Source organism: Pholis gunnellus (genome assembly GCF_910591455.1).
Source record: "Pholis gunnellus genome assembly, chromosome: 2".
Taxonomy (NCBI): domain Eukaryota; kingdom Metazoa; phylum Chordata; class Actinopteri; order Perciformes; family Pholidae; genus Pholis; species Pholis gunnellus.
The window spans coordinates 19,780,923-19,807,156 of NC_136536.1; the positions used below are offsets into that span (position 1 = coordinate 19,780,923).

The window sequence follows — 26,234 nt, forward strand, 5'->3', positions numbered from 1 at the left end:
AGGTAAAAGCACTTTTCTTTATTCCCCATATTCATACTGGACTCCCCCACTCCCACTCCCACATACCCTCCTGGGACTGAAAAAACAGATTAAACTTTGTTTTGTTCATACATCTACAGGGCTGGCGGGGTGCAACATTTTTGGGATACTTCCCATAAATTATGACGGGCTATCAGTAGGCCAGCTGTACTCTTGAATTCTGCATTCATGGTTGCTATTATGCTGATATGAATACATCTCTCTCCGCTTGTCACAATGATTCTGCCTCTGTATATGGGGATGCTCAGAACAAAGGGGCGTCAAATAAAGCAGCTCCCGCTCCTTTTCCCTCCTATGCAACGGGGCAAACTATTCTAAATCAATATCTTCATGCAAATTATTCTGTGGCCCTGCAGGCTGCTTTACAGCCAGGTAGGCAAGACTGTAACCAAGGCCATGGTGCCTTCAAGTGCCTTCAAGTAAAACTCTGCTTCGATCAGATTTAAGGAGAGTGCATGAGGAGTTGGTACTTCCAAGTTATATGAAGACAATATAATGCAGATTAGGTCTGTGTTTAATGGTTATTCTAATGATCAATGAGTCAGTCAATTACTTTTTGGAATAAACAATGAATAGTTCATTCGATAGAATGTCACAAGATGGCAAAAAAATACATACATCACATAATAGTTTCCCAAATCCCAAGAAGACGTCTTAAATTGCTCGTGTTCATTTATATTGATTTGAAAATGAGAGAAAAGCAACAAATCCTCCCGTTTATGAAACTTGAAGCAGTAAATGTTTGACAGTTTTGCTTGATAAATTCCTAAACAATATGAAAATGATTGCTGATCAATTTTCTACTGATCGAGTAATTCACTCGTGGTTTCAACAAAGTGAACATTATATTCACACATGTACTGTAGGATCCACAACTCTTTATTTATAAAGGTCATCTATGGTCATAATGCTGAATCAGGTCTCCATAGCTGTATCATAGGTAAGATAAGCACATTTTATATAGTGTGAACCCACATAGTCATTTGTTGTTTCAATCAATGCAATAAGGAACAAAGAACAAAAAAATTACCCAACTAACTCCTTTCTCTTTATTTTTGTTCCTTATTTTCTTTTCTTTTTTGCTCAATGGACATGCATCGGGCTGTACCTCACATTTAAACGTTTCCAGCTTGTAGCCTACACGTGCGTTTGTGCGAAAAAATTGCAAAAATCTCCGACAGTCCGTGAAAGTTGCAAAACCTTCTCATGCGCCACTATCCCCTCTCGAGCTCCTCTACCCCCGCCCCTGAACACGCCCACACACACGCGCATGCACAACTACATCCACACACATGCACACGCACACAGACACACGCACATTCCAGCAGGCGGAGTCTGTGACGTCCTCCTGGTTTGTGAATGAGCTGCTCAGAGTAGCGTTCGTCTCTCAGAGTCCCAGCCAAGCTCAGGAGCCGAGCGAAAGGAGAGAGGAAGGAAAAAGTTTGCCAAATGGATTTCTTCACTGGAGTCAGACCTTTATTATTCTCATATGTACTAATTAACGGCATACTAATAACTTTACAGACTAAAGAAGGTGAGTGTCTTTAAAAAAAAACAAAAAACGTCTCAATAATTGATGAGGCTAAATCTTTTGAGAGTTTATTGAAGTGAAGCGCGTGCTCCATGCGGGGAACCTCCTTTTAAGAACCTTTTAAAACCAGGAAACGCACTTTGTTAATCCTGTGACAGTCTTGTAGTCTCTCAAAGTCTTATTCAAAGAAAAGTCTTTAATTTAATAAAAATGTATTTCGTTGAAGTTTCATATTTAATCACTCAGCTGAACGTGTATGCCTGCATGTGCGCTGCTCTAAACTCTGTCAGCAGGTGAATTCTGGCAATTTGTTTCTGAAAATATTTATTTCCTTATGTATCAGCGGCTTAGGTATTGTGTGTGCAGTGTTTATTTTACACTCATTAGTTTGACATTCAGAATCTCTCAAAGTATATGACAGTTTATTTAGTTACTGCCTAGTAGAAAGCCGGAATTTTGAACATAACCTTTATTTATTAGAAAAAGGTGTTTGTTTTGTGAAATTACATTTTTAATTACATCTGGTCAGCTTTTGAGTTAATATGCAGGTCATTTAAAATCACTTTTCATTTGTAAATGTTCCAACTTCTGTGTAAGAAATAAAGTAGGATTGATTACCATTACTTCTAAGTCAAAATGCATCTTTGCTGATGAGCTCAAAGGTTTATTTCCATGTACTGACGGTGTTCTCATGTCTCCACAGAGGTGCTTTTGGATATGAAGGCAACGGGAGGCGAACTGGGCTGGTTGACATGGCCCTTAGATCAGGGAGACAAGCTCGGGGTGAGTACCGCTTAGACTTCTCCTGCTGCTCCCACGTTTCCACTTGGAATTTGCCTTAGGACAAAAAACTACATGGAGAAAATGCACAGGAAAGGGCCAAACTGAGATCCTCAAGTGCAAAAATATTTTACCATGTGGTTAGCCTTGTGTGTGTGTGTGTGTGTACATGTCAGGTAGCTATACAATCTGGCAGCTAGAGTCTAATTGTTGCTTGAGTATGGATATTGGAGTTGTAGGATCCTATCAGGAGCTGCCTGCAGAGCGTGTCTGGGCTACACCAAAGCTGAGGCAGGCAGAATAGCTGCTAGCTCCGAACTGGGAATACTTGTGGTTTCAGGGCTTCAGCTCCAGAATTGTATGGTAGAGAGCAATTAACTTTAAAAGTTTGCAGCATGTGGTACCTCTTCTTAGAGGGGGGGGGGGGGGGGTTTAAATGGGGGCCAATCAGTCAGAGCTACCTTTTCCTCAAACCAGGGTAAAATGTCTACATTTTGAAGATGTGTCTAGATAATCGCTACATTATTGCACCCAAATGCTGCGGTTATCTCTTTGCCAGAACACAGGAGGAATGTGTGCCTCCTTCCATATTGTGGTTTCAAAGTAATCGACCAGTCAAGTTCATGCAAATGCGCTGTAAATAGCCTCATTTCATGTGCTGATGACTCAAAGGCATGTGCAGACGTGCTGTCCACAGCGGCTCATCCAACTGGAGGTTTGACTGCTTAATTAAATAATCCCTTTGACATTTAAGTCTCACTTTTTGCACTACTGTGCATCAAGTGCTGTACTTTCTCGAGGTTGGTTGGAAACATTTTGTATTGTGCACAGTTTTCTCATGTAACTACATTCACTTATGACAATTATTATTTCAAGTTTTAAAGGCCCCTCATAAAATAATGTTCACCAGCTGTTTTAATAGAGGTGTTGGTGTAAACGCGGAACCACACACTCTGCTAACAAAGCACATTCCTTTAATTAATAGCACGGTGGCTAAATGCAGAGAGCAAACCACAGGCTCTGCCCCCGTGAGGGCCAGTTGTTACGTTAAAACATGTAATCACTTTCTTTATAAAAATATTTGTGGCAGCATTTGGTATTAAAGCTGCAACGCTGTTTGGGAAAGATGCCAAGAGTAGCAACAGAATGTAAAAGACCGAATTGGAGATAATTTGGTATCTTTGCAATGCTTCCTCCCACACAGTCCTTGACGTTTTTCTGCATTGTTGTGCTGTAAAGGCCCATAAAGTGAAGTTCTCCATGTTGCAGGAATATATTTTGGCAGTGAAGGATAGTTAAAATATTGAGCGGGAGTAATTGGTAACATTTAGAGCCGTGGGTTCCCAGGTTCAGATTACTATGGTTTAATGTGAGTATGGTTCCCCCCTACCTTTGGGGCTCCCAGGGGTCAGTGTTCGTACCTCTAACCTTGTTGGTTTGTGTGGTTTCAGTGGGAGCTCATCCAGAGGACCCTGAACGGCTCTCAGCTCTATACCTACTCGGTCTGCAATGTCGGGGAACGTGAGCAGGACAACTGGCTGCGCACCACCTTCATCCAGCGGCATCCGTCGGCTTCGCGGGTTTTTGTCGAGCTCCAGTTCATCGTACGTGACTGCAACTCCTTCGATGGCGCCTCGCTGACCTGCAAGGAAACCTTCAACCTCTTCACGTCCGAGTCTGACGCGGACGTGGGCACCACCTTCCGCAAGGGCCAGTTTAAAAAAGTGGCCACCATAGCGCCCGACGAGATCACCGGCAAAAACGCAATGCACATCAACACTGAGACGCGAGTGGTGGAGAACCTGTCCCGGAAAGGCTTCTACTTGGCTTTTCAAGACATCGGCGCCTGCGTCGCTCTTGTCTCCACCAGGGTCTACTACAAAACTTGCCCAGACACCGTGAAGAGCCTTGCGTCGTTCCCGGAGACCGTGGCCGGAGGTGAAAACCAGGCGCTGAGGGAAGTGAGCGGGGTGTGCGTGGACAACGCCATCAGCGAGAAGATACCTCGCATCTACTGCACCGTGGATGGGGAGTGGGTGGTGCCAGTTGGGCAGTGCCAGTGCAAACCAGGCTATGAAGAAGTCAAAGATGCGTGTCAAGGTAAGGGCGTGCGGTTGAATCTTTGGTATTTGTAAAGGTCTTTCTGCCCCCAGGCACCCCCGATGAGACACCATCTCAGTTCCCGTGAGATTTTTAAAACGACCATTTGGCATGAGTCATTTATCTTCATTTTAATTGCCGTATGTTGTAAGACGAACCCGTGTGGTATGCTGCGGATATTTATCATACGTGTTATTATCATTGTTCAGTGGAATTCTCCCCATGGGCTAACAAGGCTACTTTGCAATGGAAGGAATGCTTGGAGCTACTTGTGCATGTCCCAGCATCGTCCCTGACCTTGAGCCGATACCTATGAAAGTAGTGCATGTGTGCTTTTGGGTTTCAGCTATGAGTCTAAGATCCTAAGGAAGTGTTTGTACAAGCCTCGATAATTTGCTTGTGCTATGAAGTAATACACCCCTTGTGTCATCAAGGCTGACATTGGGCAGTGAGAGAAGCTTTCGGTTCTGAGGGAGCTCACATTCAGGTTACACCTACAGGTATTCAAACCTCAATTTAACTCTTTACCATTTAGTTCTGGACAAAAAAATGTCATAAACTCCCAAGACATTGCGTAAAAATCTTCTCCGAAGTGTTTTGGTGTAGTCTTTGAAACCATACATTTTAAGAGTTGTTGAAGTCGTGCTCAAACACTTCACATACTGTAGGTCATAATAACTTACAGCCTGTTGCATCAGGTGATTTCCTGCCCCCTCATTATCGTCTGTTCTCTTATCTCGACATGGGTGCGCTACGTAGTCCAACCATGACACTGTCCCTTGACTTTGTTGCCATGGCGTCGCTGTGTTTCAAGTCCTGCAAATAAGGCTTTTATTGATGTGGCAGGGGCTGTCAGAGTGACAGAAAGTGATCAAAGAAGCTGGAAGGCTACTGTACTGTGATGGATTAGCATCTTCAAGGCTGGGGGGGGGGCGCGCGGCGCGGAGGCAGGAGGAAGCCTCTGAGCCTCACTGACTTTGTTCATCTCAAGCATTACAGAAAACAGGGGCCCTCCTCGCCACATCCGTCTCCCCCTCGTGAATCCACTGAGCCCCAGCTTTGGGGTGTATTGTGTGACTCCAGCAGTGTATGTCAACATACAACACAGGCTGGCATGCAAGGGCATGTTGGAATTTGTTCCATGTCAGAACACCTAAAGACTCCCATCAGCCCCAAGTACTCATCCTCCCCCTCCTTCTTTTCTGGAATTTTCTTTCACACACACACACACACACACACACACACACACACACACACACACACACACACACACACACACACACACACACACACACACACACACACACACACACACACACACACACACACACACACACACACACACACACACACACACACACACACACACACACACACACACACACACACACACACACACACACACACACACACACACACACACACACACACACACAGGTAATATGCCTAATCACACTCTGGAACACACACTTTGGACTGCAGTTGTAAATCCACATGCAGCCTGTTTATAATAGTTCCCTCCCATTGGCTACAGAGCGATAAAAGTGATGAAGTTTTCTGTCAGTACATCATTTTCCGCTGCGGGAAAGTGTCAGGTAAGATGATTGGGGAGGAGGAGAGGCAGGAAGGAGTGAAAGAAAAGTCATACAAGAGCGACGGAGAGGGTTTTCTTAGCGGAGGGGTGTGATTTTAAAACAGAGAGAGGTGAGGAATGGAATGCAAAGGTATGAGAACAATGAAGCGCTGTGTTTTCCCTGTGAGGCCGGAGGAGCCCACCTCCACCTCCGCCTCCTCTCCCCCTTGGTTGGTACATTCCTGTTCAGTTTGCTGAGAAGGAGCCTTCCGACATTACTCCAGACCTGTGGAATTCCCAGGGGGGGAAGAGCAGCTCTGGGTCAAGCCCTCACATAAAAATGACTAAACAAAGAAAACCCCCCAAAACTACCGAGATGAAGTCAAATGAGAAGCCGGAGACACACGAGGGCAGTTGTAGATGAGGGTGGAAATGAATCACAGGGTTGCAGAGCGAGGGCCAAGATGAATGGTTCGTAGGGCTTTAAGTGGAATCTCATACAGACACGCAGTTAATCATTCTCCCAACTTCTTTCCTGTGCTGCGTGCTGTTCGGGGGGAAAACCGCAAAACTTCAATTGTGGTGGGTTTTTTTCTTACTTGGGTTGAAAGTTTCCATGTTCAGTGATGTGTTCACTCAGTTTTATGACTCCTCGGCCCCGCGGGATCTGTTAAAGTAGCAATCTGTGACTCGATCTGGTTTTCGTCTGCGTCTCCTCATCAGCGCTTACCGCGATGGTGTTTTTGGCTTAGAGATCCCTGGTCCGTCAAACTGTGTTTTCTAGGATCCCCCCCCCCCCCTTAAACTCCAGTTGAGGTTTCTGCAGGTGGTGTTCGGCGCTCTTCTCTTGGTGGCCGTCATTGCTCGTGTGATCTATGGCGTCAGTCTTGCAGACAAACAAACTGTAAAGATACAAAGGCATCACTTCCTGTGCTGCAGAAACCTACAACAGTGTTTAGAGCAACACATGTAAGGGCTTTTATGAACTGTTGTAGATCATATCAGTCAACAGTAGAGAGGCATTTGTTTTTCATGGAAGAATTAGAGACTTCTATCTATAAAAAAAAATATTTATTTTGGCTCTCAAAATACATGAACGTCAATTATGAAATGAATCAGAAATAGAGTAAGCCCAGTGAAAGCTGCTCTCAAGATTTGTTTATTGCCAAAATCCACACAAGACTGATGAAGGCCTGATGAAGACGGTCTTTGTGTTTTCTCTAAAATGTGTTATTCTTTTTCCCTGCCCTTTATATTCTAATAACATCCAACAATAATACAAATATTTCTCTGGTGAACCAAGTACTTAAATCTTTAACAAGTAATGAGTATTTGTACATGTTACTTTAGGAAAAGTCCTGCATTAAAATGTACAAAGTGAAAAGCTTAGTTAGTTATTTAACTTTTCTATGACTGAAACTTCTTTGCAAAAATAAATAAATTCAGTAAATAACAATAAAACATAACATGGTGGAAATGGCTTTTCAAGTGGTGTAATCTATTTAATTTGGCACCTGTTTAACGCCACAATGTCATGCATTCAAAATAAACCTTTTTTTAATTCTGGAAAACAAACGTAACTCTTTATGCCACTAAGCGGTTGGCTTTTAAATCGACAGCAGTGCTGTGACTCACTGTTGACACTGACACAGTTTTCCTCCGTTGCCTTTCACCCCCTTCCTTACCCATAATCCTCCCTGGCACAATAGAGCTGCATACCGTGTGTGTCACCCCACAAAGGACCACGGGCTGCCTTGGCTGGTTCTCAGGAGTGTGTTGAACCGCCCAGGTCCACACCTCATCAGCTGCTCGAAAGCCTCAACAAATAGGACTTAATCCCACGTCATTGGTTATAATGCCGGGAGACACAATGTGATATATTTGGACTGCTGAGGGCAGTTTTGGTGAAGAATGGCGTCTCGGTGGAACAACTAACTGTCCACTGAGTTCCAGTAAAGTTATTATACCTCCTCGCCAAAGAGGTTCCAGTAAGCCATTTTCTCGCTGCCCCTCCTTTCCTCTCGGTCCGTGTCTCCAAACTCATCCCCAGCTGATGTAGCAAACAGTTGGTGACTAAGTTGTAGTTGTGTGACTGCGCGCTGTGGTGAGTGATTTGTATGGGTAGTAATTGACTTGGGTGTGTTTGTGCTTTTTAAGTGAAGTAACTACAGGTTCTGCATGCTTTTTTGCCTTTGTGCAATCCCTTTTTGCCGTCCTCTATACCTCTCTCCCCACTTCCTGGCGGTCCCTGAAGAGCCTTTTTCTATTTTTGCATCAATTTTCCGCCTCTCGTCTTCTATTTATTTGATAGATTCTTATCTCAACACTCGATTCCCGTCACAATTTTACAGTTCTTAATGCACGTTTCTCAGACGTACACTGCTGCACAAGCTGTCCCAAGTACAATAAACTGACAAAAGCTTTTCCTTTTGTGTGTTGTGTTCTTGTTGTCCGTGAAAGCACAGAGCCACTGTTGTTTTTGGCTGGCATGCAGGTCATGAATATGACACCAATATAGTTTAAACATCCCGTTTCACACGGCCCTGATGGTTCTATTTAGACTGTGTACGGTTCTCGTCTTTCTCACTGGTAAATACATTTCTCCGAGACTGACTCGTCAAGATAAATAGAGGCTAAGTTTGAACAATGCTGCCAATCGGAGCGTTTTTAGTGGAAACGGAGAGAAAACAACAACCGGCCCTGTTCTCATCGTGGTTAGGGCATAAACATTTAGTGGAGGTGAAATGTAAACTTTAGCTGTCAGCTTCTGTTTTTGTTGGTGAACTTTATGACTGAGTTTGAGATTTGGAACGCAGATTGTTCCCTTGGAAATACATGCTGGAGATTAAGCGTTTCAATGCCAATTGTCTTTAAATCTGCTCGTACGTGGAACCAGCCGGTTCATCATAATCACCCCAAACCTCTTAAGACCAAAAAGTCTTGTGCAATTTCAGCGTATCTGATGGACGGGAACATAGCACCACACCTCAGGATCTCAGGGATTTGATTTAGCTGGCTTACGACGGATTTCACATCAATCATCTCCTGCTGCAGAATAAAGTCTCCATTGAAATGTTCTGCTCTGCTGGATTCCCTCGTCTTTTACCCCTGTAGCCAGTCTCTGAAATAAAAAGAGTCGTAAGTCACCGACTTATCGGACACCGCTGCTCCTTTAGATGCACAGGCTGGATATAACCTCCTTTTTCTTCTCCTGCTCTCGAACGCAGCCGTGATTACTTTGAATTAGCGGATTCCTCAGATCTTGTGCCACGGTAACGTCTGCCTAGCGGGGCTGAACTTGAGGGAGTTGGTTGGATAATGGGGGGGGACTCTGAAGGCACTTTCAAGTGGTGTCATGCACCGTCTTGTTGGGCCGCGTTTGGAGTGAACAGAATACTGGCAATTACTGTGAACGAGATGACAGGAAATCTAGCTAAGAGGAGATCTGGTGGCCCCTATGGTTCTTTAATGTGGATTAGAGCTAATAGCACTGTTGTGGTGTAAGTGGGATCAGTCTGTGGGTTGAGCCTTTGAGGTGTCAGACTGTGTAAAACACACTCAATATCAACTGTACGATCAGATATGTTACTTCGGCACTACTAGCCTGAACATGACTGAATCGTTTAGCGTGAAAAACAGTTAGTATATGAGCCATTTTTGGTCTCAGGACAAAAGTAGTTTAAAGCTGCAGTACTTGACTTATTTCATTTTCTAACTTTGACTACACATCTCAGATATTACCACCTTGAAAAGTTGACATGGCGAACTCGTTATCAAGCGGTAATGTTAGCTCATTTACACACAACTTGGAGTTTTGTTTCTAGTCACCAGATGAAACAAAAGTCCAATATTCTCTCTTCTTCCTGGTTCTGCCTCTAACAAAAACATCTGGGTCTCCTGCTTGCTATATGTTCACATTTGTTCAACTAGCTGCTCACAGAGTTTGCACACTGGAATACCAAAACAATGCATGAAAGGAGGCTACACATTTTCTGAACTGCTAATAGTTATATCTATTGCAAAATATAAAAATAAATATTGATTGGTGCAGCTTTAACCTGAGGTTTGTTACTTCAAAGATCAATAACAACCAATTAAATGTTTAAATTCAGTCCCCTAATTTAGTTTGTGAATGTCTGTCATTAGTGAAATAACTGAACCTCAGCAATTGTTGGCTTTTTAGTGTGTGTGTGTGTGTGTGTGTGTTGGTTGCGGTGGGGAAGTTGGGACATATTTCCTCTTGGTGACATTCCTGAGCCTGGGGGCTGTTAGTGTGTGTATGCGTGTGTTGTGATGGGGTTGTCCAGAGCAATGTGAAGCACATTGTATTGTACTGCTGGTGTGTGTGAGGTCAGCACTTTCCTTCTCCCATGTCAGTCAGTCAGTCAGTCAGTCATTCCCCCCCCCCCAGCGCCACCCACCAGCTACCGCCCCACCCATCACCGCTAACAGGACGAGCCCGCAGCGGAAACCGGAGGTCACCTAATCCCTCGGTGACTCCCCGACCCGTTGGCTCAGGGCTTTCCATTGTCACTCCGCTCCGAGCGGCCTCGCTCAGCCACTTTCTATTTTGTTGTACTGGCTGATAAGTCATTTTGTTTATTGGTGCATTTGGTCCCATTTTGGCCTCTATCCCCTAACCAGGAAGCAGACGGGTTGTCGGCATCCAGTGCGTGACCTGTTGGCTCTGCGTGCTCTAGTAAAATGGTGTTGTGTTTGCCACCTGGCTGTCTGGATTTCACCAGCAGCATGGAGAAACGTGGCCGAATGACTGTGACTGCGGCGCAACTGAGGCCTCTGGAAGCTGTCTGTGACTCACGTCAGCCAGGATTGGTGTTTTTTAAAGTGTCTAATCTATTCTAAATGTTTAGTATGTATTTATTGCCTTCTTGACTCCACTTTTCACTCCCTGTATTTCCTCCTCCTGTTGCCGAGCCGGGCTGGACAGAGGGAGTGAGAGGAGAAAGGGGATCAGGGAATTTATTGTGTTTGTTAACAACCCCAGATGAAAGCCTGAGTGCGATTGTAAAACAGATGTAATGCCCTTACAGCTGCTCCATTGGTCAGCTAATCCTTTTGACTAATGTCCCCCCACCCCCCTCCCGCATGCACACACTTCCATCAGCTCCTACACCTTTACTGCTCCCTCCCCCCCTCCCCCCTCCCTTCCTCTACCTCAGTGACCCCTGGCTCATGTTACCCGCTCACCTCCCCCATCAGAGACCCCATTGTTTCACCAGAACCCGACTCCCCCAAAAGGCTAATGACACGTTGTCACCCCGCATACAAACAAAATGACATGACATATTGCAAATTACGGGTCCGACCAACTCGGGAACAAAAATGGGGGGGGGATGGGGAGGAGAAGTTTAGTAGATGAGGGCACTAGCCTCCAGATGCCCTGATAAAGATCTAAATATTGTATTTATTTCTTAAGGTTTTATTTTTCCATGAAGTTTTTTTGCACTGGCTGTACTTTAACCTCCCTCCTCATGAGGCAAGCCTCCGGCTGCTGCTGCAACTCTTTCTCCCTCCTCCTCCTCCACCTCACGGCGAACATGTGTTTGTTTTACTTGGCCACTGACTCCCTGTAAGCCATGCGCAGTTTAACTCACAACTACCCTGAGGCAGACATGACCTTTCTGCCTTTTTAAAAAGCCCAGCGTCGGACTCGATTGTGCCCGCCCCCCCCCCCCCCCCCCCCCCCCCCCTCCCCCCCTACCACTTACTCCTCCAGTCCTGAGGGCCAGTTCTGTTGTCAAGCCCCCATGTTCCCCATTCATCCATCTATCCGACCATGCATTCATCACTGTCGCCAATCTCATCCATCTTAACTTCTGCCGACAAACCGGGAGGGGGGCCCTTAGGGGGCTCCCACTCCAGAGCCACTCGGGCTCCCAGAATGTAACAGGCCCCTGCACTCACTCCCAATAAACAAACACAGAGCCACTCAAGGCACATGGGGGCCTCTCAAATGACAAACAGTCCCTTGCTCTTTAACAAATAGGGAGGGAAAAAAAGTCCGGTTTGAGTTTGTCAGATGTTTCACGTCACAAGAGGCTGAGAGACTTTTGTTTATAATGGGGAAAGTACATCCCAGCAGCCGTCCCCCCCCACCCTTAGTTTAGTGCTCACGTTCATGTCGGGTCAACACATTTTAGCTTCCTTTTCGGTTATTATTCTGTCTCAGGACTCTGGCAGTCTCCGCTCTGGGTCTTCATTTGGTCACGCTTCCCCGTGTTTCCATGCTTTGATTTGCTGCTTTAGGAAGGAAGGCTGCATCAGCCTCACACTTCCTGCTTCCTGTTGTGTCCAGCAACAATTCAAAGCCCTTCCTCCTCCACTGTGGAACCGATAAGTTTCCTCTCGCCGGACTTTTGCTCTTTTGTCGAGGAATCCCCTCGTTAGATACCTCCAGCAGAGCGTCATCTAGTTACTGTCTTTGTGACTCATTATATCGAAGGAACACAAACTCATTCACCTTCATAACGGAGAACTGGGCGGAAACTGAAGCTGCTCTGCTACAGGCCTCCTGTTGGGTGGTGTGCACTGGAATGCATCTTGATTATAGAGGCGGCTCACAGTGTAAGGCCATCATCTCCGCAGACCTGACCACGATGCATTGCAGCCTGCACTGTAGCGCCAAAAAGAGGCTAGTCCTCCTCTATTCAGTTGCCATGTGGCATTTCGGCTATTCTCATCGGCAATGCTTGTGTGTGTATATGTGTGTGTGTGTGTGTGTATGTATGTTTTTTTTTTCTTTCAGCACTTGAATGGCATGGCATTCTCCTTGCCTGCTGGTCAGTGGTGAATAGCAATGTTAATGGGTTAGCTGGGAGCCTTTTTAGTGAGGACTGGGAGGAGAGAAAGGAGGGGAGGAAGGAATTTGGGGATTACGAGGAGGAGAGGTAGGGCTATGAATCGGGGTTTGAGGCAGCAGCTGTTCCCCCTTCTCAATGGAAGAGTTCGCCCTGGCCTGTCTCTTTTCTTTCTTCCCTCTTTTCTTCAGTCCTCGGCAGGATACAGTGTTCCTCTCTGTCTTTCTCGAACCTTCTGTTCCTTCCTAGCACCTCACTCCGGCCTCGCCCAACCTCCGCCTCATTCGCGTTAATGAGTAGCAGTGGCTGTTTGGTGAAACAGCTGGCCAAGACGGTGAGGAGATGCAGTCTTGAAGGGGGAGGATCGAGTCACATGCAAGCCTACTATTTAAACTCACAAATTATTCTTATGGCGAGTACGGTTCCTGGCACCATTGTTGTCGTGCGCCTGAGCTAATGCAGACCTCTTCACAGCAGCTCCTGCTGTAACTTGGTGAACCGCTGCGATAGAATAAGCTGAATGGCGTCGAAGAGAAACTCATGGTCCATCGAGTAAATCCCCTTGATATCATTTAAATGGAGCCGTGTGCTTTCCGTCTTGCGTGTGGTCACTTGCGGCTTCCAAATTAACTTCATTCAATTGAGCCGCAGTGAAAGGCGGCCATAGGCCGAGACAGTATCTCTGTGTGAATCTGATATCGTTTTTGTCCTGGGCTCTGCTTTTCAATTCAATTCTACTGGAATCTGACATCGAAACTGTGTTTATGCCTCGGCCTCTGGCATGAACTTCAATCTCCCACACACGTTTAATTTCATGTCCTCTTTCTAACTTGTCGCCATCTTGCCATACTCTTCCTCATTCCCAACCCTTTGTGTCTTTTCTCTCTTGCATCTTTCGTCCTTCTGTTCTATCTTGGCTCTCATTTGCATTGTCAACATCTCATGACATCTGTCATGGGCTATTTAAACACTGCAGGCAAAAGAGTTGGAAGGAAGGAAGGAAATGTGTGTGTATTTATTAGTGCGTGTGTGGCTTAACTGCCTGTGCAGAGGGACATGAACAGGTGACAGGCAGTGGACATAATCCCTCTTCTGATGTCAGATTTAGCCATGTGTCCACGGGTGTGCTTTGCATACATGTATGTGTGTTTTGTGCATACATATGGGTGTGGGTGGATGTGTGCAGTGCATACACGAGTGTGTGTGTGTGCGTGTGCGTGTGTGTGTGTGTGTGTGTGTGTGTGTGTGTGTGTGTGTGTGTGTGTGTGTGTGTGTGTGTGTGTGGATGAATGTGTGATGGTGCGAGTACATGAGCAGCAGCCGGTGGAATGCTCTTGCAGAGTTAAAGAGGGGGCCGTCTCATTTTCACTCTCCTTTATGGCGCGCTCTCTCTAAAATTTCACACCGTATTAAGTTCGTATTTCACCACCGCTATGCACAGCTGGATCCTCTACCTGGATTTCTTTATTCTGAGTTGGACGTGGGAAATTTGGTATCATCCGATCTTGGCGATACCGTATCAAATCCGGGTCTGCATGTGGGTCTATGAAAGAAAAACAAACAAACATAAATTACCATTGAGTGCAAACGGATGCTCTGCTTTTGGCCGCTTCACTTCCATTTCTTACTTTCCTGATTTCTCTTGTCTTTATTTCACAACGCTGAAGACTGACTTACTGCTGTGGAATGTGGGATGACTGGTTGTGTGAGAGAGAGACGGTAAGAAAGCGGTAACAGAGGGGGGGGGTTGGTGGTTAAAAAAGTAAAGAGTAGGAGTGCCGACTAGGCAGGGAGTGTGTTTTTTTTGTTTTCAGGGTTGGGTTCATGTGAGCAGCGACTTCGCTGGAATGGACAGTGTTTTAATGAGTAAAGTGCAGAGCTTTGCCTCTGTTTTCCCTCCCATATATCTGTGACTTGTCCAAATCTCACCTTTAGCCTCGACAAAAGAACTTGTTCACTCAACCTTGTCGTGTTGCTCGTGAGGTGAAGAGTTCACAGAGCGTTACTGATCTTTCAAAGGGGCTTGAATGATCTGGACCAACAGGTTCTGCGCTGTGTGGTATGAGACGTTGCCTGAAGTCAACATTTGTCCTTGTTCACCTGCTCATGCAAATGTGTTTTTTGTTTGCAGAATGTCAGCCTGGCTTCTTCAAAGCCGCAGCATCCGGTGACAAGTGTGAGCTCTGTCCTGCCAACACCCAGCGGCTGGATTCTGGGGCTTTGTTTTGCCCCTGCATGGATGGCTTTTACAGGGCTCCAACTGACCCCGCTAGTGGACCCTGCTCAGGTAACGAGTCCCCTTGATCTCTAATGAGAACCATGCAATGAGAGCATTTGGAAATATTAGCTGCCAATGAGCTTCCAAGTGATTTCATTTCCACTTGTGACTTTAGTTTGAACCCAACAGAATGTGCAGGGATAAAACATTATTTATGGGGTTTGAATAAAGAATCGGAACCCTGAACTTTAGGACATCCTATAAAATTCAAAACGGCACTTGTTTTTTTTTTTTAGACCTTCTGATTTTACTGTCATGTCAGAGAGGAATCCCCACATTTTTGCTTCCTGTTTTTCTTCTTCCCTGCTTCTATTAAACATCCCCTATCCTTTCCCAATCCTTGTTCAGGCCTCCCCTCTGCCCCGCGAGACCTGGTGGCCACCACCACCCAGCTCTCCACGGGAAAACTCCTCCTCTCCTGGAGCCCGCCTGAGGACACCGGGGGTCGAACCGACATCACCTACAACGTCGAATGCCAGCGTTGCGAGGGCAGTGTCTGCCAGCTCTGCGGAGAGAAAATCCGCTACGAGCCGGCCAGCACAGGCCTCACCCAACCCAAGGTTTCAGTGAGCGAGTTGGACGCACATCTCAACTATACCTTCACCGTGGAGGCACATAGCGGCGTGTCGCCGTTCGGCAGTCAGGCGACGCCACGATCTAATAGACCACCGTCCACCAGCACTCTGACTACATCGCTGCATTACACAGGTGAGTGCTGCTGATAAGAGGGGGTGGTGTGATGATATTGGTGTTACAATAATAACAGATGCTATCGCTGAGGCAGTGACAGCTCTGCAAGTCGAATCACGCTGCCGGAGTGAGAGGATATTAAGTAAACTTGTTAATCTAGGTTTGAGATTCCAACTGCCGAACTGCAGATCAATCAGTCTTTATCGGAGGAGTTCCTCCCCCACGTTTATTTCCTTCCTCATCTATTCATCAACATCCTTTACCTTTTAAAAAGAAATCACACTGTTGTGTTGTGGTCCTTGCTTGTGAGCTCTCTTATCAGGAGGGATAGTTTTGGTACTTTGGGAGGTTTTCGTTTACCAAAGTTTCTGAAGTATCGCTCTACCCTCTGTCCTCAGACCCCCCCAGGATCACCATGATGCGACTGGTTGAGAGGACCTCTGCCAGCTTGTCCCTTTCCTGGGATGTATCCCCCCGAACACGGGTCCAACCACGGCCCATCCGCTATGAACTTACCTACCGCAAGAAGGTGCTTCACTCTTGTTTATTCTCCTGAAATTTGTTTAAATGAATAGTTTTATTCTACATTCACCACTGTACAAGTTTAAAGGTGCTTCTAAGATAAATTAAATGACGTTCATTATTTTAAGACTGGAGCTCCTGATCTGATTATCAGCATGAGTCCAGTGTAAATGTTATGTTACAGGATAGAAGACTTGCCATCATAAATGTCAGAATTCATCCCTCTGAAGTGAATGCTAAAATTGAATCTGTTCTCCATTTTCAACATTAGCTGAATTTCTCCCTCATCTCCCCTGGACAGGATGATAACCTGGACGTGACTACCTACATCGTGCTCATACTGGAGAAGAATTTTGTGCAGATCAGCGATCTGGCCCCTGGCACGGCTTACCTGTTCAGGGTGCAGGCCCTCAGCAGCGACGGCAGCCCTGGAGGCTCCAGCATTGAGGAACAATTTGATACCTCGCACGAAGGTACAGAGGGGAACAATCAAGGAAAAAAAAGTTTCACAGGTTTCATTCAAGTTTGGGATTTCTCTAATGTCTATTTTTTTTTTTTTGCCTATTCCAGGACGCCTCACTCAAAACAACAACACGGCAGTCATCTTCGGCGCAGCAGTCGTGGGAGCGGCCATGTTGTTCATAGTGATCCTGTTCCTGTTCCTACGCAGACGGTCAGCAACCGCCCCTCTGCTGCTCTCCTCGTCTTTCTGTCCTGTTAATCAGTCCTCCTTCACTGGCTTCCTCTCTCATTCTTCTACTTTTCCTTTTGTGGGGCCTCCATGTGGCCTTTGCATTCACTCTCTCCTCACCTCTCTCTTTCTTTCCTCCTTTAGCCGACTTTCTCTTGCTCTTTATCTGGATCTGTGTCCCAGCACTCACTGGGGAAGAATTTGCGTTGAATGTGCCTTGTCATTGCTCAATGGTTATACTCTAGTGAGTGTTGGGGGGGGCCTTTGAAAGGGAATTGGTCCGGGGTGGTACATTGTTGGTGATAAGAGGCGCTTGGTTCCTTCTTTACCGGACCGCAGGCACTTTGTAAAGGTGACCTGAGCCTGTACTGTAGCAGACTGTAGCCCGTCTGTCCACCTCCCTCCCGCCTGCTTGTCTGTCTTTCAGTCTTGAAATCGGCTTGGCAAACACAGTCTGCCGTCAGCCTTTATCAAAGGGCCGCCTCTGTGTGAATGGACGCATTGCGCCAGTGTCTGGATCCTTTTGAAAGCCTTAGAACTCCTTGAAAAATGGTTACAAAGGTTGCTATGTGCTATTGATATTAAATCAGGCAGATGATGTAAAGACAAATGTCCATTTGGTCTTTGAAAGTGGGATATTAATTTGCAGATGTTTTTTTTAAATCTTTTTATTCAGGAAAAGAAACTCTCACTCTAGACAAGGACCAGAGGACACCTATTTCTCCAATTCAGGTACACAAAAACATCTCTCATCTCTTTATGTCACCCTATTCAATGGGTTTAATACATTTATTAACATACAACAATGTCTTGTTTTCTTCTCACAGAGCAATTGAAGCCTCTGAAGACCTACGTGGATCCACACACGTACGAGGACCCCAACATAGCCGTCCTGAAGTTTGCCACTGAAATCCACCCCAGCCACATAACCAAACAGAAAGTCATTGGTGCCGGTGAGTGACAACCCTGTTGAGACAATCTGCTGGGGCTTAACTCCGAGATGTTGAAAGATTTTTTCCAATCCCCAAATTCGCTGTTTATATTGAGCATTTTCCACAGCTCAGCAGGCTGACTGACAGAGGTTACTTTAGTGAGATTATCAGCTATCTGGCTGAGCTCTCGCACAACAAGTTGAGACATTTTATTGTGAGGCAACTCTTGGCTGTGAGATCTGTGTGTTGGCTCCAGTTGATATATACAATTACACAAAGAAAGCGTTGCAGGAACAGTATTTTGGAAGGATATCAGAGCACCTTCCCGGGCCCTGCCCACATCTTAAATTCGTGAAACGTTTATTCAAGTGTGACCACCTTTACCCTTTGAACCAACAGTCTTTTTTTCCACATACACCCCCCCCCCAAGTTCCCACGACCGTGACCCCCCCCCCCCCCCCCCCTTATTCTCCTCATGTGACAGCTGATTCCCATGCTTCCACACCACAGGCCATCCACCAATTATACAACATAGGCTCTCTCTCAACACCCGGCCAACAACACACCTCTGTGAGAGAGCCTCAGGCAAAACAGCCGCAGAGACTTCCTTATTTTCACTCTGTTGCACAGCGAACCCCTGCAGCTAGAAACCTGAGCAGATGTATCAAACGCCGCTCCACCTGATATCCCTGTCCTAAATCAATCGTCCCATTGATGTTTGTTTCCTGCAGGGGAGTTCGGTGAGGTGTACCGTGGCAATCTGAAGATGCCGGGGAGGAAAGAGGTGGCGGTGGCTATCAAGACGCTGAAGCCGGGTTACACGGAGAAGCAGAGGCAGGATTTTCTGAGCGAGGCCTCCATCATGGGCCAGTTCTCCCACCAAAACATAATTCGCTTGGAAGGGGTGGTCACCAAATGTAAGGATTTCTGTGAGTTTTGTTGCTTTTTTCTTAAAACCGTTCTCACATTTTTTTTCTTCACCCATTTTTGGCCCTGTTATTTTATTTATTTGGTTAAGGATAGTGCACATTAATAAAACATTCCTGTAAATACGCCAGAATTATCCAAGTTCAGGGACATAATTTGTTCTTTTTTTCTGCATGTGTGTGTGCAGTCAAACATCCCATGATCGTGACTGAATACATGGAGAACGGCGCACTGGACAGGTACCTTAAGGTAAGTCTATCACTTTACTTATGTGATGATACACAATATTTGCTGTCTGGAAAATGTTTCTGGTCACAAAACTAAACTAATCCGTGTTCACTTCCTGCCATCAGGACCACGATGGCGAGTTTCCCTCCTTCCAGCTGGTGGGCATGATGCACGGCATCGCTGCGGGCATGAAGTACCTCTCTGACATGAGCTACGTCCACCGCGACCTAGCCGCCCGCAACATCCTAGTGAACAACAACCTGGAGTGTAAAGTGTCAGACTTCGGCCTATCCAGGGTGCTGGAGGACGAGCCCGAGGGGACGTACACCACAAGCGTAAGTAGACATGGAACTTCCTGTCAAGCAAAAAAAGATCCACCTCAGCCATGTCATTACAAGGTACAGCGCGGTATCTAAGCGCAGCGACGTTGGTTTTTAGAATAGTCCTCTTTTTTTGTGTTCTTCTCTCTCTAACTTGATAACTTGTTCTTTCCTGAACAGGGAGGTAAGATCCCAATTCGCTGGACGGCTCCAGAGGCAATAGCATACAGAAAGTTCACCTCAGCCAGCGATGTGTGGAGTTTTGGCATCGTCATGTGGGAGGTCATGGCCTTCGGCGAGAGGCCCTACTGGGACATGAGTAACCACGAGGTAAGTGTTTTACAGCAAGTTTACAGATTGCACTTTTCTCTGAGGTTTTGCTGTTGGAGCCAACGTTCTATGTAAAAAGAAAAGAAGCCTACCAGGGAGAGGAGATTTAATCACATTTAAAATCTCTTTGCAGGTGATGAAGGCTATCAACGAGGCGTTTAGACTGCCTGCTCCGATGGACTGTCCCTCAGCCGTTTATCAGCTGATGCTGCAGTGCTGGCTCCAGGATCGGTCCAAGAGGCCGCGCTTTGGAGACATCGTCAACCTGCTGGACAAGCTGCTGCGGAGCCCAGACTCCCTCAAGACCATTGCAGATTTTGACCCACGGTAAGATTTAGTTACATACAAGACCAAGGGCTTCAAACGCACATTTGTCCAGTGCCAACCAATACTTCCGACCAATGCTTCTTTTTTTAAATATGTCGAGTCTCACTTCTATTAACTCCTTTTGTACTCTTTCAGTTTCCCTTCTGGTTGGTTCTGGTATCTCCATTTGTGGCATTAAACTCTGATAATAAGCACCGAAAGTCATGTGGTTTCCTCCAAGAAGCAGAACCTTTCTCAACATTAGAAAGAGCTCTATTCGCCTAAAAAGAAACAACAGTATTATTTATTTTTTAAACATGACCAGTATTTGATCATTAGGCCTCTGCATAAGAGGGACATGGTCTGAGTTCATGTAAAAAGTCTATTAACAACTCTGACAGGAAAAATGAAAATCAAGAAAAATATTGTTGTCTTTTTAAGAAAGTTGACAGTAGAGATAAAGACAGGAAACGGGGAGATAGAGAGAGGGCAACGACATGCAGGCTGGAACCAAACCAGGGACCTTGTGGTAATCTGGTGTCATCTCTTTCACAGCCCGGTCTCGTCTCCCTCCTGAATTAAAAATTGATTTAGACTTCTCCCGACTTGACCTGGACCTGCTTAAAAACAGCAGCTCCCCATTTACTTCAAGTTCAAAATGGGCTGAGTAGGATAGTTTGGGGGGAAAAGAGGCAATAGCTTTAAGATGTTCTACTTAAACCATTAAAAGGACAGACTGACACCGTGCCTGCCGGGCTAATGACAGAAACGTGTGTACACTCCTGCCAGGGAATTACAAAAGCGCCATTGTATGCGATTGTGTGTATGAATGCATATTTCCCTTTTTGTGAGGGAGCAGTAAAGCAAGGAAACGGAGAGAAAGGACAAAAGACTGTCAAGCTCATATTTTAATTGGCTCTCACCCTGACTGCTCAAACTGGTTTTCTTCACCAACTGGTTTCTTGCACAGTCGTCACCTTCGGCCTTCGTTGTGGGAAAAGCCTGTTGATCATTATCATTTAGATCTACTTTGCTTTGCTTGCAGTGTATCCATCCGCCTGCCCAGCACCAGCGGCTCGGACGGTTCCCCCTTCAGGTCGGTGTCCGAGTGGCTGGAGTCCATCAAGATGAGTCAGTACAGTGAGAACTTCACCTGCGCTGGGGTCGTCACCATGGACCAGGTCCTGCAGATGAAGAATGAGTGAGTGGGACATGATTTCAGATTTGGTGACGCCACATGTCATGGCATTGTGTTTTGATCCATTTACTTTATTTGGTTCAGTGTGTTTTTGGCAAAGAAGAGGAACATTTTGTTGTCTAATTATGGCATGAATTTAAACCAACAAAGATTTTTTCCTCCCACGATGAAGTCTGTTATGCCCCCCCCCCCCCCCCTTGTAGTTTATGTATTTGTTTTTCTAAAAGAAGTTGCTTTTATATAGCCTGCATAATAGTTTGCGCACAATATAATCTCCAACCTCAGTTACAACTTGAGAAATGTTTCAGATGGAAAAAGTAATGGAGGGAAGGAGAAGGAGCGGGCTCATTTGTGGCGGGCTGGTGGCGGTGGCTTGTGGTCTCTGCAGTCCTTATTCTTCTTTCCTCTCTCCAGTCTCTCTCTCGTCCCTCCCTTCACTGTAGGCAGCTCTGGGCAGCACTTTTGCTAGAGCCCCGAAAACCACCAGTTTTGCCTGTTTAGGGCAAAAGCCTTTTGTGGCTTCTTCAACATTGAAGGAGGGGAGGAAGAGGAGAGTAGTAGCCTGTGGAGCAGGAGCAGCTAGTGGGGATTAAGGAACTGAAATAGATGGATGAGATTTAAAGGCCCCGTAGTCCGGACATTTGTACTTCTAGAAAGATTGAGGAGGTGCACTCGGAATGTACCCCCTGAACTTATCACAGGGTAGTGTAAAGCTCTTGGATCTAGGAGCTCTATGGGGGTAATTTAATGAAATGGACTCACCCATAGTGAAGCACATAATATATGGTTGTTTTGGAGCAATAATGAGGGCCAGAGCTTTTCCTAACCGCATGACCAGCCAACAGGACCCCCCCCCCCCCCCTTCCCTCTGCCGTGGTGTAAGTATCTCAGCAGGTCTTGCTCCTGATTTGAGGAGATGGGCAGACTGTAAAGCAGACGACAAACCCTTTTGAAGTATTTGTCATACAGAATGGTGTGATTTCATGGCCCCATGTTTCCATCTTGGGGCATCTGGTAGCACTCTTGGAAAACCAGCGGTTATTTACGACCCACCCTCTGCTTGCCAGACGAGTGATTCATGGTCAACGGGGAGAATCCTCGTTAAGTAATTAAGGCTGTAATTAGGGCTTTGACTTTGGGCTGCCGCGTTTCGGAGCTCTTGCAGGTTTGCATCATGTGCTCATGAAGAGCGAAGCCCCCCAGTCATTACCCTTTTAATGTCGAAGATAAATTGAAACCTCGGCAGATTGCTAACTTGGAACACACCCCCACCTTTCCGTGGTGGTTGGCGTGGAGGCTGGCACTCTAGCGTGTTTGATGAGTTAGTGACTACTACAAGGCTCGAGAGGCAGGAAGGATGTGTGTGAAAAGTGTTGGAACAAGTCCAATGTTTAAATCCATGTGCTGCTCCTCTTATATTCTGTCACGTCTCCTTTCTTTTACAGGGATATTAAAAACATTGGCGTGAGGCTGCCTGGCCATTTGAAAAGAATCGCCTACAGCATCTTGGGTTTAAAGGACCAGACCAGCACCCTGAGCGTCTTCGCAGTGTGATCGTGACAACGAAGGGAATTAAATGCGGGCTCTGAAGCAGGCAGCCCTTTGAACTCTGAGCTGAGCTGGAGCGAAACTGCAGGCACGGCGTTGAATCGGCAGGACCAAGAGACATGTGCCATCCATTTGGGGCCGACTGAATCAGACTGACTTGCTGTACATTTTTGATTTCTTCATCTTATCCACACGGGAATTGAGCAAATATACAACAATAGATGTATCAAGTAGACTCTGTATATTTAGATCTCTATTTTTACTTTCTTCATCTTCTGTACAGTTACAATTCATTCCTTCCGCGTTTATTTTATTTTTTTTTCTCATTTTGCATTCCTGCTTCAAGAAAATCTACAATCAAGTCAGTTCTGGGAACGGCTTCAACTTTACAAAATTGCACCCTGTTGCATCCAGTATCAAACAAACAAACAAACAAACGCAGTAAGTGTGACAGTGTGGGCGCGGTGGAGCCCAGCCCTCGCTTACGTGGAGGTTGGCGCTGATGTCGCGACGTCTCCCTTTTTAAATGGCACTTTGGTCCATTTCCTGTCAGACCAATGAGGATGGAGGGTCGATAGCTTGAGCTGGCCCAAAGTTAAAGGACGGTCTATAAACACAGACGGACCTGGTGTTGCTACTGGCCTTCTGCTGGATCTGTGCAGAAATTAAGCTATAATCCTGTAAGTGGTGATGTATGAGAAATAAAAGAGAGGATATATATCAGGTACTCTTTGTGTACAGATTACCAAAAACATTGGGGTGACAATTTATAATGTAGCACTTGGATCTAGAATCTCATTGTCTTGGTTTGTCTCAGAATTGCATGGAAAAGGACGATTACACACAAAATCCCAAACAAAATGAAATTGTATCGAAGTGGGAAATTGTGTGAATTGAATAAGTTTCAATTAGAAAGCTATCCATCTGTTCCTAGCGTGCCGGTAATGAAGAGGGAGAGGGTGAAGTTTGCCAAAAAATGCAAATTCCTCTGTTTAAAAAAAAAAAAGAAAAAAGAAAAAGGTTGAATGAGTCTTGTTGTGGTGGAGATGATTTCATACTTAATAGTTTGGTTTGCAATTTCAATGTCTCATTCATTTTTTTAGAAGCTATATTGATTCATATTCTGTGTGACATGTTGACAGGACGAAACTATATTCTTTAAAAATGTAGTGCCTGGCTCGTTCCACACATTCAATGACATTTTAAAGTGCCTGTTTGTGGGACGTTGGCGGGAGTTTGCTTCTGTCTTCTGTTTTTAATGAAGCAGCTTGCTGCTGTCGTGGGACGTGTATAGTGGACAGTTTCCCCAGTGCTCTTAATTGATGACTGCAAATCATTGTGTTACTGATGTCAACCTTCCTTTACTTGAATTTTTACTGTATTTTCAAATGCATCCATGATTCTCTTGTAGTGGATAGATCCATCTTTGGAAAAGGGATTGTTTTGCTATTACTCTGGTTTACAGGTTGCAATTACCTTTTGTACATTTTGTATGATCTCACTTATTACCAAACTGATTATTTTTCTAAGTTCTCATCACTTTCCAAAGTGATGTCTCCTCCCTTTTGCTGCCTTTCCAAACTTTTTGAGAGTTCCTTCATCGGAAAGCAAACTCCTTCCTTTTTGCCTGTTTTATACTGTATTTAATAGCCTATTTATTTTTTACTTTTATTTATTTATGCTGGAAAACACTGAGCTGGGATTATAATTGAAGGTTGTGCTCTCATTCTCAATAATAATAAAATAAAATTCACTGCATTTGTGGAGCGATGAAGTCTTGCGTTTAATTCGGCGAAGCCGGCTGTATGATTGATGCAAGACAGAGAAGAGGAATGCTTTATTTATTTTAGACGGTGCCCGGATGTTCATACTGCCACCTGGATATCCTCATAATGCCGCTGGATGGTTTAATTCCAGTGTTTGAACCTGGAATAAACATGCATGTGCTTCATTACCTGCAGGGGGGAACTGGGGTCCAGCAGTGGTGGGATGTGTCTAAGTACATTTAATCAATAGTGTACTTTGGTACAAATATGATATACTAGAACTGTATGCTTCTACTTCACTATCTACACCCTGTGCTCCTACTTAAGCTAAATAAATAATTTTAAAAGCCTATTGCCTCAGCTCGAAAATGCATAGTCACAAAGCTGAAAACGCAGCTTATTTTCTTTTTAGAGATACGTGGTTCTCGCAGGACAGCGACGCTGTACAACCATAAACATCTGCACCAGTAAAATGCAACATGCACATTCATGCAGCAGTCATTTTAATCCAGACACCTCATTTCTAATAGTAAAACACAGAGCATTTACTGCAGGATGAGTACTTTTTGTACTATTAGTAGTATGTGTTGCTGATTAATACTTCCTTTCAGTAAAGTTCTGAACGCAGGACTTTGACTTGTAGTCACATTGTAATGTCGAACTTCCTACACTACTGATGTCCAGACATGAACACACACACATTGTACACATCAGCACTCCTTTCAGCAATTGTTTTTTTTAAATTAATATTTTGTAATCAAATCAACCAGATATTAAAGCAAGACGCATGAAATAAAAGTAAGCTTGAAAAATCGTCAAAATCGTCAATCGTCAAAATCGTTTGTATTTATTTAACAGAGACTGAGATCTTTCTTGGGAAATGACCCGCTGCCTGACTCCACATTTTCTTTTCCCATGAACTCCTCTGTGGTGGATGGAAATAATTCTGTCTTACTGCCTAGAAATATACAGTGCAACGGCCCTTTACATTGGGATTCTGGGTAGGAAGATGTGGACAAGAAATGTGACACATTTGGAGATGCCAGACATGATTATGGCATCATTCACCTCACTACATAGCATGTCTTTAGTACAATACTTTCGTATTTTTAATATGCTCATAATCTTTGCATGAATCTATCAAAACATTTGTATAATTAATAGTTTAACATGTAGAATTGCACTTGCAATAATAAATATTTCATGTTCTTAAGCAAATAAGACCAAAATTGTATCAGCATTCACTCTGATCCCTAAACGTAACCACAAAGAACTAATAAATACATTTGGTGTAACGCCCGCTTCTCTCACTTCCTACATTTACATCTTTTTCTCCCAAAACTAAACCAGAGGTCAAAGGTCAGACAATTCATTGGGGAACTTCCAACGTCTGACCTTGAATGGAATGCTTCACAGCAGCGGGCAAGCAGGCGAGCATGCAAATGTCAGCGTCAAATGTTGCGCTGGCGGCATGTTGCGTCAGATCGCGAGACTCGCACCTGCTGACGACAAAAAATGCTAATAGAATGCAATAAAATGGAAATGTTCACGCATGAGAATTCAAGTCCAGACATGCCCCCTGCTCACTTTGTGCTCACCTTGACAGAGCCACTTTGCCTTATCTCACTCACTCACTCACTCTGACCTTGCAGTGGCA

At 45.1% G+C, this 26,234-nt stretch overlaps 1 protein-coding gene across 2 annotated transcripts; it reads left to right on the forward strand.

Annotated features, from left to right (window-relative positions):
* The first annotated feature begins 1,442 nt into the window (after nucleotides 1-1,442).
* epha2b (eph receptor A2 b) lies at nucleotides 1,443-24,569 on the forward strand. Of its 2 annotated transcripts, none has more exons than XM_079180926.1 (17): nucleotides 1,443-1,573; nucleotides 2,274-2,353; nucleotides 3,802-4,450; nucleotides 14,973-15,128; nucleotides 15,468-15,827; nucleotides 16,208-16,338; nucleotides 16,633-16,804; nucleotides 16,902-17,004; nucleotides 17,699-17,754; nucleotides 17,850-17,975; nucleotides 18,686-18,883; nucleotides 19,069-19,130; nucleotides 19,235-19,444; nucleotides 19,610-19,759; nucleotides 19,893-20,086; nucleotides 21,111-21,266; nucleotides 22,709-24,569. In XM_079180926.1, exons 1-17 carry the CDS (start codon nucleotides 1,489-1,491, stop codon nucleotides 22,815-22,817), a joined length of 2,997 nt encoding a protein of 998 aa, XP_079037052.1. In that variant the 5' UTR covers nucleotides 1,443-1,488; the 3' UTR covers nucleotides 22,818-24,569. The 2 variants fall into 2 exon arrangements, with proteins under 2 accessions (XP_079037052.1, XP_079037053.1); XM_079180927.1 differs by having other exon boundaries at nucleotides 18,686-18,871.
* Nucleotides 24,570-26,234: the final 1,665 nt, after the last annotated feature.

What these genes read in the sequence shown, in the direction of transcription:
- epha2b (XM_079180926.1), top strand. Translation starts at nt 1,489, where the DNA reads ATGGATTTCTTCACTGGAGTCAGACCTTTATTATTCTCATATGTACTA. An exon ending in CGCTAGTGGACCCTGCTCAG is followed by an intron (nt 15,129 to 15,467) that starts GTAACGAGTCCC and finishes ATCCTTGTTCAG; the next exon opens with GCCTCCCCTCTGCCCCGCGA. An exon ending in ATTTGATACCTCGCACGAAG is followed by an intron (nt 16,805 to 16,901) that starts GTACAGAGGGGA and finishes TGCCTATTCCAG; the next exon opens with GACGCCTCACTCAAAACAAC.